Source organism: Rhinopithecus bieti, unplaced genomic scaffold, assembly GCF_001698545.2.
Source record: "Rhinopithecus bieti isolate Rb0 unplaced genomic scaffold, ASM169854v2 scaffold_17939, whole genome shotgun sequence".
NCBI classification, from domain to species: Eukaryota; Metazoa; Chordata; class Mammalia; order Primates; family Cercopithecidae; genus Rhinopithecus; species Rhinopithecus bieti.
Genome location: NW_016809446.1, coordinates 2168016 through 2183648, shown reverse-complemented (window position 1 = coordinate 2183648; position 15633 = coordinate 2168016). Strand labels below are relative to the sequence as shown.

Below are 15633 nucleotides of genomic sequence, written 5' to 3'. Positions count from 1 at the left end.
CTACACATTCTTGGTGGTTTTCAATAAATTCATCAACATCAGTAACAGATTTGGCAGTAACAATGTAGAAAATAGGACAAATATTTATGAGTTTAAGCATGAGAGGGATAAATAAGCAAAATAATGAGAATGCATACCACAGTTAAATTCATCGCCATCGTCTAACCAAACACACAGAATGAAAATAGGAATCCCCAGAACGTGACACTAGAGCACAATGCCAAGATACAATCACGCACTGTTATGTCTGAGCATGACAAAGAAACAGATGATCATGACCTTTTCTGTAAGGAGGGGGAAAAAAAGAATAATGATACAAGACACTTAATAGCAAATTTTCATGACTGCTGAGATTCTTGGAAGAAAAACAAAATGAAGAAGCTGCTACAGTAATGAGATTTTTAAAAAAATACATGTCTATGTTTGCCAGTCACATTGCAGAATTGAACAGTCACCTGTGGTTTTCCGCTTAACACAGGAGAGATGAGTTGGTCTAGTATATTTGATAGCAGGTTTTAAAATGAATTTCCTGGAGGGAGAGTGGGCCTGAACTTCTGTTTTTTTAGCAAGTTCAGCCTTCTTATAAACTGCTATGAATAAGAAAACACAAAAAGCATACCATCAGGAAAAAATAAACACTTGGAGCAAAACCGAACGAAATTTTATAAATAATTAGTTACCACTGTTAGGCAGTTCTTCTGCAAAAAGGTAATAATGAATTACTTCAAAACATTTTAAAGAAGCGATTGTTAAATGAACCTTTTTTCCTTCTCACTTCATCTCTGGAGACTGTGCTAGGTTCCTTTTTAGCTACTTTTCTTTCAGGAGTGGAAATTCTGCCTCTCCCGGTTTTAAAAGGCTTTTCTTTTCTATGTTTCTCAAGAGATGATCTCCGAGCTTCCTTTTCAGCTTTCTCCTCTTTAGGAATAGTTTCTAACTGTTCTGTCATGATGCTCCTATCATCATCTGTGGATCAAAGCAAATCATGACAACAAGAACAACAACAACAACAACAACAGTGAAAACATTAGTAACAAGTGTACAAAATCCTTTGTATATTTAACAAAATGCAAAACAAAGAGATAAAGAGGTATTTTAAAATGTTTAAGTGAAAAAAAAATCCCATAAGGTTATTGTGTTTGAGTTGAGAGTAGAAAATTTTAAAAACATAATAATAATGCACACCTTGAGTGTCCACCCAGAGGCTGTCAGCGTCCATGATGGAGTCGTCAATGGTGGTCTCGTCTTTGTAATCGTCATAGGTTTCTGTCTTATATTCAGAAAATGCAACCTCTTCTCTCTCAGGGGAAGCTGGAGCCTCTGGGGAACCATCTTTGGGTTCTGCCTGGGCTTCAGCTGCCTCTTCTACTTCAAACTCTTCTTCGTCATGAGGAGATGGTCTCCTTTCCACCTCAGGCTGCTCTAGTGCTGCAAAACGCACGCTGTGGGACCCTGACTCCCCTTCATCAGTTGTGGTTTGCACTACAGTGATGAAATCATCCTCGATGGTCACAACAGACTCAATCACTCCTTTGTGTTCACCTGGGCAGGTCTCCACAAATTCCTCCCTGGCACCTGAGACACCCAGGTCAGTAATCTGAAGGGTGTCTGAGCGGAAGAGCAGTTTATCATATTCTCCCTGGGCTTCTATCTCTTCTTCCTCACTCTGAATCTCTGCTGGTTCAGATATGATTGCTTCATGCAATGGCTCTGCAACATCAGAAGGCGTGATTGATATATCTGGGGTCTCTTTGCTTTCTTCTTTTGGCCCCTGAATAAATTCCATCTGGACATCAGCTCTCTCATCTGTGGCTAAATCAGCCTCTGAAACAGCAGGTGGGCAAGGTATTTCCACCGACAGTTTGACGGCAATCTCATCTTGAATTAGAGATGATTCTGGAGATGTTTCCTTCTTGCCCTCATCAGCTTTCAAGGACTCCATGGTGAGACTTTCATGCTCACCACTAGACTCATAGGACTCCTCCTTGTCTACAGCCTCCTGGTGCACCAAGTCAGGCTTGGCCACCTTCTCTTTGACTTCTGTCTCACTAACTTTGGTGCCTTCTTTCATGTGGCCAGACTCGACACCCATAAATGCATCTACCTCCTGCGGTGCTTTGGATGAGGGGGTCATGTCCTGTGTAGCCTCAAGTTTTAGCTCTGTTGTCCTTCTATCATCTATGTTTAGCCCTGAAGCCATCTGTCCAAAGTCACTAATTTTAACATCTAGTTGACCCTGGACAGCAAAATCCAGACCTTGTTCCACCTTTTTGGATGATTCTACCTCAGCTACTTCTGGCACTGAACTAAGACCCTTCTCTGCTTTCTCAGAGGATGCATCTGTTGGTATTGACAAATCTTTGGCCAAAGCTTGCTCATAGGTTACTCCTAATCCGAATGTTTCTACTTCTTCACCAGCCTCTTCAGTTTTCTTGGCATGTTCTTTTGAATGAGCATGTTCTTCACTCTTTTCTATTACAGTATCCAACCTATCATTAGCTTTCTTCTCTTGGTCAAACTCCTTACTCAGTCCTGATTTGTCACCAGAGATATGCGCGGATGCTTCTTTGTCAACACTGAACTCATCTTTGACTCTTCCGGCTGCTGCCAGTTTCACTTCAATCAATGAAAGGTCTGTGGCCAAATCTCTTCGAACTTTATCATCAGTGCCTTCATAAAAGGAACCACTCTCCCCTGATAAATTCTCACTGTCTTGAACAGGTGACGGCAATGGGACTGTGTATTTATTGAACACACAGTAGCCCAGGTCTTCGAGCTGACTGTCCGTTTTTACAATGACATGGTTTTCATCAGTTACCGGGGGCAAACCAGTACGACTATCCTCAACCACAGTCTCTGATGGGACTGATTTCCTCCTGGCAACCTCAGCATCTGCACTCACAGAAGCCAGTCTTGACCTTGTGCCTGCCAGATCTAGCATTTCAGGCAGGTCAGGTGCCATGACAGTACCATTTTTGTAAAAATCTTTGGCTAGGAAACGAGACTCACATGATGTCTCCACTTGAGTACTTTCTTCTCCGGTAGCTTTTACTTTCTCTATCTGTTCTTCCTCTTTGCTTTCTACAGGGAAGCAAGGGGCTTTCTCTAGTGCAGGTGTGGTGGCTGGAAGGTAATCATCCCCTTCATCCATACTTCCACTAGTGTTGGTTAGAATATCGGAAGCCAGAGGAGAAAGATCATGTCCCCGACCAAAGTTAAATCCAAGGGCTATGGAATCTAGGCAAGACATAGGCAAATTGATTGACATGCTTCTTTGTTCTATTGCAGACCTACCACCAAGTCCTAAACTCCTGCTGAGGGTCAAATCGTCCTTATTCTTACTGTGGAGGTCCCTTTTTTCTCCATATACTTTTGGGTCAATAGTGAACATTCTTTCTTGAGGAGAACTGGGTTCTTCAGGTAAATCAGATGGATAACTCTGTGCGAGAGTGCTGTACCCTGCTTCTTGTGCTGGAGGACTGGGCTGGGGTTCTTTTCCTGTTTGAAACTCCTTGTCACCATTTTTATGCACGAGAGACATGGTATCAATAGACTCATGGACACTTTCTCTAGTGTCACTCAGTTCATAGTAATCACTGCCTGGCTCAATGCTTTTTATTGCTTCTTCCTTCAAGGCAGATGTTTCAAAGTACTTGGACATTCCTGATTTATCTTCATAAAATGGCATGTCAAGCTCAGCTGATGTTGCAGCTCCAACCCCTTCAATCTTATCTTTGTCATCAACTCTCATTTCAAAAAGTTCCTGAATTGAGCTCTTTTCAATTAACGCAGATGGTTCGGTCATGGCTTTCTCCAGTGTTTTAGAGGTCATGGCTGAATCTGTAACTGCTTGCTCCAAACTTACAGGGAACGAGTCCTGTTTCGACATATCTGTGGTAGGCTCTTGGTCTTTCTGTTCTGAGAAAATATGCTCTGTGGAGGTCTGAATTATGCCTGCTTCTTCATCTGCAGGTTTTGGGGGTTTACTCTCTTTCGGCACAGCTTCTTTGTCAGAAATGGTGGTTTTTTCTTCAAGCTTCGGCTCAAGTTCCTTTTCAGTAAGTATAGGTTCCTGTCCACTGGGGGTGAAAGTATCTTTCTGCTGTACAGTCTCTTGATTTATGGCCTCCTTTTCTTCCTCTAAAACTTTCCCTGTAACATGTTCTTCTACAACTGGAATGTGAGCATCTTTGGGTAAGGTCATTGCCTCTGAGGGTGGTGCTTCTGCCATTTTGTCAGGTTTATCCTCATGAGGCTCTTCAATTTTAAAACCATCTTTGGCAGTAGCTGGGCCACTGGTTTGTTGCAGAGATTTTTTGTCATCTGGCTGTAAAAAGGCAGGGGTGAAGGGTGATGTGTCTGTAACTATTTCATTCTTCATGACATCTAAAGGAAGAGTGAAGCTTCCACCTTGAAAGGGACTTGGCATGGGAGAATCAAATTGTTTCCCTTCCCATTTTGGGATATCATCAAATACGTCTTTTTCCCTCATGGGAGTCAGAGGGCCAGGAGATATTGGAGCAACTAAACCCCACTCATCCTTTTTTGCTTCCGTTGGCATTTCAATGAACCAGTCCTTTTGCTCTTTTGGAGTTGGAGGCTCTTTAGGGAGGTCAATGCCAGGTACTACAAGGCTTGGTTCTGTCTTCTGTCTCATGTCTTCCAGGCTGGCAACAAGAGTGTGCCCAAACAAAGCTGGGGGTGCTTTTTCTTCTTCTGTGCCTTGCATGTCCTTTTTATCAGGGTAAGTTTTAGTTGTCTCTGGCTGAGAAACTAAGGCAGCATGTTTAAGGTCTTCACCAGGCTTACTTTGCTTCTCTGACTCCTCTTCCTTCGTGTCTAAAGGCTCAGCTGCAGAGGGAGTCAATTCCTGCTGATCATGGAACTCCATCTTCGAGGCTGTAAGTAAATCTGAAGTAATCGGGTTGATTTTTAAACAAATAATAGGCAAGTGCATTCAGAAAATAAGCTTAAAATTATATTTTGAAGTGATAAATGAATGGTAGAATAACAACAAAAATTATGGAACATGCAAGCATGCTACCCATGTAAAAATCAGTATGAAAAGGTCAGGACTGGGATTTATGTGTACTATTACTAAAATGAACTCTGGTTTTAAATTAATGTGCAAAGGAATTGTAAGAACAGTATATTTCTGGATATTCTTTTCTCTTTTTTGTTTTTTGTTTTTTTTGGTCTCTCCTAAACATTATGTGATGTGTATTATGGAAGAAACAAAATTCATGTGCTTTCTATACATAAAGGTTATAAGCTAATGAATATTGAGTAAGCAGCTAAGTTAGGGTACAGAAGAATATTTAGTAAGGACTAAATATAGATAAGACTTGATTTCTACTGAACATTTTCATTGGTTTTATCATTTAAAAATGAATTGGTAGGCTTTGGGCAGAGGGCCAAGTAATGCACAATGATGTAATGTTAATAGTTTCAGTTAACTTGATCAACAAATGTCAGGGCCAATTCTTTAGGCATCCACAGGTTACTGGCATAAATTTTTAGAATTCATTTGAAATTAAATTTCAGAAATGTAAGTAAATATTTGCTATCAATTTTATATGATATGACTTAAGAATTTACAAGCCAGTTTCTATCACATATTTAAAAATTTAAATTCCTAATCATTACTTAGTCTGTACAATAGATATAAGAAAATCTGAATTACACTGTTGTTACTGGGAAGTCATGTGAGTAACAAACTTTTCAAAACAGTCAACTATTGAAATAACTTTATTCCCATGGTCATGACCTCAATCCCTACAGCATGACCGACTGGTGAAGCATTGGCCAGTATTGGCTCTAGAGGTGCTCCACAGAAATTAGATAACACATTTTTATAAAATAATAAAATTCAACCATCTCTAAAAGAGCAAGTGTATGGATCATCATTACCTTATATACTTATGTGTCCTGTTGTAACAATAGAAAAAAAATACTTTATGAACTTCTAATAAAGGTTAGATGAATGAAAACTCAAGAGATATGGGGATGATCAGAAGGGTTGGCTGCCATGGGGAGAAAATGATATGAGAAGCATCAGCAGGAGCTCAAGAAAATCAAACCAGTATTCATTGAAGCATAAAAAATATAGCACATTTTGGTTGCAAACAAAAACGATTCCACCATTTAAGCCTCTATGTGCCAAAATCCAACTGTACGATTTGAAATAAAAGCATATGAATTGCTGTCCCCAAAATAAAAACAAAAATATACATGTATTAGCAATGTGACTGGCAAACATTTGAGATGAGGGGGGCGGGTAAAAAAATAAAAAAATAAAATAAAAACAGAAGCTCACATAGCATCATCAGCCTGGCTGCAAAGCGTATTGTATCATGGCAAAGGAAAACCAGGAATCAGCTACAGCACTGGAAAACCAAGCTGCCACACGGCACTTGCGCAAGCCACACTCTCTGCACATGAAGCCTACAACAGTGGACTTGTTATCATAAGACCCAGCGATGAAATAGCGAAATAGCATTGGAAAGGCATCAGGTTGGTAAGCCACTGGAGAGATCATTTGCAACAAAACACATGCAAATCCTGAGAAAGACACACCTTCCCCAGCAGAGGAAGGGTTTTTTACTTCTGGAGACACCTCCTTGACCTCTTTTACACTTTTCTCATGTGGGGCCCCTGCCGGGGCACTCTCTTCGGGAACTATTTGGGTCTCCGCACTAGACTCCATTTGGCCCTTACTGAGGCCTTTGGGTTGGTCTGAGGACTTAGCAGCCCCACACTCTCTCTCAGGAAGAGCAGCAGGTTTCTCTTCCTCAGCCATCCGACTCTCTAGTGTTTCTTCTTCTTAGGGATGAAAAAGATGTTGACATCATGACCACAGAACAATACATGAAACAACAGAAATATTACTAAAGGAACACTTTCAGCTCCATTAGAATGACCTCATGAAGACCTCAGCTGTCTTTTTTATTTTACCGTTTGGATGAACAAATTAATATTCTAATGCAACATACATTATGTACTGGTTGGAAAACTATGATGTATAATCTGCTAATAGTGATGACTTTTAAAGTCTCATTAAAAGGCAATTTATTTTAAAATTTGAGAGCTGAAAGGGTTGTATTGATTGATTACCCTTATTGGAAACGGCAGTAAGTTGCACGCATGTGGAAAGCTTGCTGGAAATAAGAGATGGTGCTGCCGGATAACAGATGGTTGTGAAAAGATGGATGTACTGATGTACTGAAAAAAAAAGTCTTTAAATTTGTTAGACATGTGCTGTTTTCGCCAATGCAGGAAGCCCCTACATAAGAATTCCCGGCTGCTATATTTAAAATGTGCAAATTTTGCTAAAGAAATCTTTGGGAATAAAAAAAGCCTTGCCTCAAAAGAATATCCAACCAACTACCTTAACAGCTTTATCACAAAGTCCACCAAATTTACTTAAAATACAATTTATTTAGCATTTACAAGGTAAGGGACTACCTAAGTCAAGTTATGTTAGCTTCATTGCATTAAGATGTTGGAGAAAATGAACATTTTCAAGAAGTAAGTAAAATAAAATATGTTAAAAACAAGGTCAAGGTTAAATTTAAATCTGTTTAGAAAAGTCTACCTCTGGGACACAACTATTATCATATTGTTTAACTCCCTGAAATATCAGTAAATATCAGTTCATGTATAATTCTCTTTGACACTAAAGAAAAAATATGCACATTAGTAATAAAGTCTTATTTCTGTAATTCAAAACAAAATCATCAAGGAAAGATCATTGAGTGGCAATCAAACGGCCAAAATAACCACCCCCCAAACCATGTATATCAAATAAAAAAGTTAACATTTAAGATGTAAATATAAACCTTTCAAGTTCATGAGTTATTGCACTAATTTGTTTCTCATTAACACTTGAAATGTCAGTAAAAATAAGTAAATCCCATTTTGTCACTTAAGGAATTAGAGAGAAGTATATGAGCTGTTTTATAGTTTGTAAATGGAAGATTCTTACAAAATTCTTATGAAATAATTGTGCATTGTTTAAATGGCCCTGAGGGAAAGACTACAGATAAGAAGAAAAGGAATTTTTTTTTTTTTTTTTTTTTTTTTTTTAGAATATTAATATCCTCCCCCCAGAGAGAAACAGAGGAGAAAGAGAGAGGAAAAAAAAAGCCTACGTTACTAATCTTCCATTTAGCACTCATTTTTATTTTGGTAATTTAATTAGGATTTAAGTAGCATTTAAAAAAATTTTAATTCTAAGTTTTATTTTAGGAAAATTTATAATGCCATAGATTTGATTACAGGTAAAGATTTTAATATAACTGCATTATAATGTTTACCTTTTAGTAAAGTCTAATCAAGTTAATTTACATGTTTTCAAATCCATGTAGCTTTTAGCTTTCCATTTTCTCATTTGGTATAAATCATATTTATTTCCACTACAACTGTTCCTTATTTAAAAACACACATATTTTAGAAATTTAGTTTTAGAAGAACTTAGTTTCACTTAATAGGACTTATATTTCTTTATCGGAGAGCCTGAGCTATTGGTGTTCTGTTTGCAAAAGGGTCCTTGAAGATGCTTATTATGATGACTGTAGTTGGTGAGCTGTAAGCTTATTCCTTATTGCTTTAGAACTATCTGCTTTCATATTAAATATTGTCCCTTTTGGAAATAAACTCTTCGCCTAAGCAAAAATATATTTAGCTGTACCTTTTTTTTTCTTTACCAAAACTACCTAGTTAGAATGAGACATATTGCAACCCATCACGTACTTATTTTATCCTCACGATAACCAATTATACACTTGAGTCTCCCAGCTTTATAAGGCTAGAATGACAAAAGCTTTGAATCATTTCCTTCATTTTAGTCCAGCTCTACTGATGTGGGCCAAGATTTAGTCACCTGGGGAAGCCTCTGTAGTTTCTGTAGATGATTACATGATATGGGGAAGTACATTGTTTCCGTAACATTTATTCTGCTCTAAACAGATTCTTCATTCTTTCTCTTTTAAAGATCTATCATATTAATATAGCACTAAAAAGAAAGCTACTGCTATTTAAAGATACTATTTAATAGTAATATTATGTGTCTAAGGAGTAAAAAAATTATATGAAGAGTCATCTTGTTTGGTTTGGGTAAGAATATGTTCTTCCCCAGCTGATTATTGGCAGGGAGCAGAAAGAAGTCATACTCTCTCTCTCTCTCTCTCTCTCTCTCTCTCTCTCTCTCTCCTCAGAAGCAATGATACAGAAAAAGGAAGTGCTCACATGCCTCCAGTAAGGCTTCTTTTATATAAATTGTTAAGGCATTTGGATAGATTCAACTTATATAGGAACTTCACTTTCATGCAGAGAAAACAGGCTCCTATCCCTCCCACCCTGTATGAAGGCACACTTAACATGATGCAGGTGGTCAAAGCTGCAGGCCGGGGAGGAGGAGCAAAAGGGGACCATGCTTGGTTCACCTTTCTCCTGGCCTAAGTGGGCCTCTGCATTCTGCGCTGTGACACTGGGGAGCACACTAGAGGTGGTCCATTCTGAGCTGAACAAAGGATGCTCATAGTACTCCTCATCAGAATTGTAAGGGTCATCATCAGGCACAGACACCGAGATGGAGGGGGCTAGGAGTCTACGCCTCTCCCCGCTGGTGGTAGGTTCATGGCTGGGGAACCTGTGTAGAGGACCCACTTGATCCTCAGCCCCTTCATCTACAAACAGACACACAGGAAGAAACTGCAGGGAGAACTGGACAACACAGACACAAGATCAGACGGACGAGACAAACACCTACACAAGGACACGAAGGGCCACAGAAGCAGCACAGCAGGATGAAGGGAAATTAGCAAGATCAAGCTGATGGAGGATGGGAGACAGTGAATGTTTCATGCCTCAGTAACCACTCAATTCCACCTATCCCTTAAGCAAGTTTGTCATTGATCTAAGTGAACCAAAAGCATTGACAGTCCTGCTGCAAAATAAAAATCATCTATACATTCCTCTCAAACAAGTCAGAATAACCAAGGAAACGCTGGAATAGAAACAAAGCCTTACAAAACAAATGCATTCTTTGGAAGAAATTCTTTCATGAAGGTTAACTCTACTCGTGCTTATATCAATATATTTTAAGTTAAAAAAGAAGAAAGTTGTTAGGATTTAATGCCTGTAAGATTATGAAGAAAATAGTCCTGTTTAAAACATAGCCTTAATTATCTAGGATGCACAAGTAGTTAGTGTTTTGGTTAATTTAATTCTAGTTAATAACTTTAACCAGAAAGTCATTTTAATTTCAGTCCTGTTAAGAAAATCTACAATGCATTATTCCTCTTTCCTGCCTTAATAAGAAATGAGCAGTCAGCATAGCTCTTTCTTTGGATGCTAAGGCTAATGTAGTACCTAGGGACATCATTTTAAACAGGGTTCTGATTTGCAGGACAGTGAAAGTATACTGTTTTAAGAAAGCCTCTAATATTATAAACTTGTTTTCTTATGTTTTGTTTTCCTCCTGAAAGCTTAGTAGAGATACAATTAGCTGAAAATTTCTGCAGAGTCGGCTACAGATTCATCAAGACTTTATTCCATGTAGTTTCATTTGTACCACTGGCTCTTGGCTGTTTTTCATGTTTCAGATCTCTTATTGCGTGTTTCTTATTGAAATGCTAACGTAACTACTCTCATTTCTGTTCTTTCCTGTATCTTGCCTAGGAAATTTGCATTATTTAAATATATCTCCTTAAATATACAACTGTAGATCAGTCTGCTTAGCATTTGGATTCTTGTATAATTCAATGAGCACTTGGCTTCCAATGTGATGCAGACATTATATCTCAGGCCTATGTGGTGGTTACTAAATTTGCTAATCACTATTTATTTACTTATATTGAGAAACCAATTTAAAACTTCATGACTCTCAATAATAATAACAAAATCTATAGTATCTATCTGTACAGTTTTTATTTATATCAGATTTTAAGAAGACAAAATTATAGCATTAATTTGCAAATATACTGTATTTTTAGGACAGTAACTTATTTTTGGCAACCAAGTGATGACAACTAGAAATAAGTCTGAAATCATGAGGATACTAAAATAACATTTTGTAGAGAGAATACATTTAATCTTTCAAGTACATTATTTACTGATTGTTCCATGGAAGATGTTTCTGGATAGATGCTCGGAACTTTCTCAGCCACAGTGCTTTTTATATCATGGGATAGCAGAAGCCTAAAATAACATTTGGTATTCTTAGTTCAACTCGGCACGATTTCGCAGCTGAGCAGATAATTGTCCAAGATCTGGCCTACAACACTGACTGAATCATAGCCCTGGCTTGTCACATGTCTTAGCCATTCATATTTCTCTCAGTGGATCTCTGGAGCTGTAAACTCCCCATGTATGCAAGTTTTTTCTAAAACTCCTGATATGTTCAATAGGGTACTTTCATGATCAATAAATGAATATGGGATATGTTCCTCTCTGCTTTTCAACATTTATTTTCTGGGAGGTACAGCAGACTATAGTATCAAACTGAAGAATTTCAAGCTAAGAGTAAAGGCAATACTCATTGGATGTTTTAACCTTTTGCAGATTCTGGCCACCTCTTTCTTGTTGTCATTGTTCTTTGTGAAAGTGCCAAAATTTAAAAACAGTCCAGAGCCTAGCTTCAGATCTATAGCATTTTAAAAAATGGTATTTTCTATTTTGAAAACTTTCACTCTAATCAAGAACCAACAAAAAGAACACCACAAATTTTGAAAGCTCCAGTGGAAAAAGTAGCTTCTTTGTAGTACTTGCCTGGCCTGGGACCAAGGCAACTTCAAAAAGAGTATCTGGCAAAGTCCATTCTTCTCTTAGTACTGTGAGCTGTGTGTACTCCAAGTCTCTGTTTAAGACCTATAAGCCTAAAGTCCATCTACGTTACAAGCTCTAGAGATATGCCGGGGAAGCTATGCTTTATGGGGACGAGGGAGGGCTAAGTCAAACAGGGCACTTGATTCTAATGATAATGATAGAAGACATTAGATTCTCATTCCTTATGGTATTGTGCATGGCAAGTGCATCTGGATCACTCTCAATGGAGATGGAAGACATAATAATTTTAAATAAATAAATAATAAATGGAATACTTATTTTTAAGCTTTTTTTTTTCTTAAAGGAAATTAGTATAGTAGCTTGTAACAAATAACTCTCATTTGAAGATAATTTGCTTCCATAGTCTCACAGTAAGAACCTTGATAAGAAACAGCCTTAGGGATGTAGTGCAACCGTGATTGCAGAATTTAGATTTGGATTTGCATTCTGGATAAGCCACTTATCCAGACATAAACCATGACATTTTGGGCAAAGGAGTGGAAATGAATATTATCTATCTTTGTGGGTTGCAGGGTGGATTAAATGAGAAGATATCTGTGAAAATGCCAAGCACAATGTCTGACTCCATACATCTTAGCATCTGTGTCTTCAGTGTACTCAAACAAGTTGTCAGGTACCTCTGTTCTTTCCCCTCATTTAACACATCAAAGTTGGAGTTGAGAGATATATGAAAAATTAAATTTATTTCACAACAGTTTGCTGTTGAGGTCAGGATTGAATGCATGCATCCTTTTACTAAAAGTGGGCATGCTTCTGGGGACTCTGCTTTTGCCACAGAATATTCTATTTCATTTAATAATGTGTTATGCTAAAAACAGGGTAACCTTATACACCTTGAACTTCCGCATAGTTCTTTTGCATAATTATAATCTTCAAAAATAAAGCTTACCTGCTTTCAATGGAGGAATAAACTTTCCCTAGTTTGCTTTCATTCAAACTATTTTTTTTTTTAATAAAGCATTTGAAAATTTACACTGGGCTAATGTAAGGCTTGCCATGTAAAACCCAGCCTTGGTATGCCACCCTCCTTTGGAGACTGCATCTTGTGGAATGTTAGTGATTCGGTGCTTTTTGCTTGTTGTGGCATCACAGCATATGGTTGATGGCTGCTGGCCGCACTTACATTGTTCTCCATATTTTCAAGCCCTTTCCATTCTGCCAGCTTTTGACTGAGGACTCCTCAGTCTGCTGACTGTTACTGCTGCCCCAGAATGACATAAAGAGAAAACTACTTTCAGATGAGCGATGATTAGGTCACCACATCCATGACACAGGAAAACACCACCCTAGAATTCTGGAGCAAACCTAAAAGGGCAGAAAGAATCCTGGTTCTATGTTCAGATTATTCCATACCTTCACAGCCTTCCAAATTCTAATAGCTCAGTCCAAATGACAACTATTATGATTAGGCCAAAAAGAAAAAGGAGGTTAATTTGAAAACATCATAATCAGTACAGTTTTGGTTTACTGTACCATAGTTCCTTTCCTAAGTGTGCAGGTTGTTTCATTTTTTTGATCAAAATCCTTTGTAAATGTTTTCCAGAATAAGCACTTGTCCTGGGAATTACTAATATTACATTAATTATAATAAATATTCATAAATGATAGTAATTAACATTTTAAATTATTTTTAGTGGAAGCTTTCATGCTTTCCCTTTGGGAAAGAACAGCTTTAAAAGTTTGATAATTAATAAAAGAAAGTGTATCCTCAAAATTGCTGAATTAATCTAACAAAAGAGCTTTCTTCCATTTGTACAAAAGGATCAGACTGCAGCAGTCACTACACCCTCAGATTAAAGTTGCTTTGAGGGTATCAAGGAGGGTAAATAATCCGCTAGATAAGGCAACAAAATCCACCTGCTCCCTTTCCACCTGACCTGCTATAAGCAATATATTGATGGAATTTGGGCTGAGCATTTACAAACTACTTGGTTTGAAAAATTGAACAGTTCAATCCTGTCTTGTGACTTATTACTAATTTATTTTCTGACAAAACTAAACTTAAAAAATACTTGTATATTACTTAAGTGTGGCTTAACATAAAAGAGAAGCAGTAGTTTGTCTATACCACAAATCTTTTACATATTTAAGGTGAGAATATTATCTGGTCTTTATAGAGGTAGAGTTTATAAAATATATACATCTATTTTTCTTAAAACTCAAAAAATGGTTATACATTTAAAAGGAAATAATCAGAACTTCAGATAGTTCAATGCTTAAAAAATTAAAAATACAAGTTTGGCTTGAAAATAACTTTGAATTACTTTCAATAAGAGGTTAGTTGGTACTTTCCCTGAATATCTGGAAACAGCTTGAAGAAAGTAATTCCAAAATATTAGGGAACTCTGGAAAGTTGACACCTAAGTTACCCAAATTGAAGGTGATTCTACATTTTATTTATGTATGCTTTCATTATATCCATCATATTACCCTACAGGAAGCAGGCTGGGTGAATTCCCAGATGGATGGGAGGACACTGCTTCTTTTCTTTCTGTTCCAAATTCCATATACAGTAAGAAGATTAAATGACTTGACCTCAAGCTGACTTTTGGAGTAAACCTATTCTGTCAACATCATATCCCTCTCTGGGTTAAGAGGATTCTCTGATGCTTGAAAAGCTTTAAGTAGGAGCTTAAAAACATTTTCCATGGCCTGAAGGAGGTACAAGGGTCATGTCAGGCTTCCCCCTGCATTCAGAGTGAAATCTAGGCCACTGACCCCAGCTGACCACAGCTTACTCTCACACTCCCCTCCACTGCTCTACTCTTTCTCACTACCCATTAGCCACGGACCCCCTTCAGTTCCTTGGTCACTTCATCTTCTTGGGCACCTGAGCACCCTTGTGCTTTTTTCTATCTTTGTTTGGCCAACACTTTCTCCTCATGCTTCTGGTCTCAGCTACTTAGCCATCCCCTCACCTCCCAATAAAATAAGATTTCCCTTGTAATATTTTAAAGCTCCCTATTCTTTTCTTTTTCAAAGCTAATCCAATTTAAAATTATTGGTAAGCTTATTTATTGGATTCCTGTTCTTCACTAGATAGTGTTTTTTATTTATTTGTTTATTTATTTATTTATTTATTTTGAGACAGAGTCTTGCTCTATCTGGAGTGTAATGGCGCCATCTTGGCTCACTGCAACCTCTGCCTTCTGGATTCAAGTGATTCTCCTGCCTCAGCCTCCCGAGTAGCTGGGATATAGGCGTGCGCCACCATGCATGGCTAATTTTTGTATTTTTAGTAGAGACAAGGTTTCACCATGTTGACCAGGCTGATCTCGAATTCCTGACCTCAAGTGATCCGCCCGCCTCGGCCCCTCAAAGTGCTGGGATTATGGGCTATAGTGTACTCTTTAAAAGCAGGGATCATGTCATTTTGTTCACTAGTATATACTCAGAATTTGAAGAGTACTTGGAACATTGTAGGACTCAGTAAATATGTGCCCAGTGAATGGATAAACATAAGGTCAAAAGTAACTTTTCAAACCTATAAATTAAAAGATTAAATCACATTAACTAATAATCATTGGCTGCTATGCACTGATTATTAACCCCAAAGTTTATTTTATTCCTCAGAAAATTTAGTTTGTTTATTATTTCAGGCAGTAAATTGGAAAAAAAAGGGCTCAATTTAAGAAAGAAAAACCTTGCTAAGATAAATTTAGGTTTATAAATCTGTAACAAAATAAAATTATATTAGAGTTGACAATATATGGTTCACTAATTCAATTTTTTATATTTAGGAAATCAAAGAATATTTTAAATGGACCTAATTACAAATGATAAAAA

General features: G+C 37.6%; 1 protein-coding gene across 15 annotated transcripts in view; it reads right to left on the bottom strand.

Moving 5' to 3' along the window:
- The window catches only part of MAP2 (microtubule associated protein 2), a 321080-nt gene that overhangs the window by 37894 nt on the left and 267553 nt on the right, over window positions 1–15633 (bottom strand). For 5 of the 15 annotated variants that reach the window (XM_017889384.1, XM_017889389.1, XM_017889390.1 and 2 more), the window contains 3 exons: window positions 1186–4911; window positions 760–966; window positions 456–590 (listed from right to left, as the gene is read on the bottom strand). The exons of 3 other annotated variants lie outside the window; for them this stretch is intronic. In XM_017889384.1, coding sequence (XP_017744873.1) covers window positions 456–590; window positions 760–966; window positions 1186–4911 — 4068 coding nt within the window. Of the gene's footprint in view, window positions 1–455; window positions 591–759; window positions 967–1185; window positions 4912–6576; window positions 6823–15633 lie in introns of all 15 variants that reach the window. 7 more of the 15 variants (XM_017889382.1, XM_017889383.1, XM_017889388.1 and 4 more) reach the window with 3 other exon arrangements.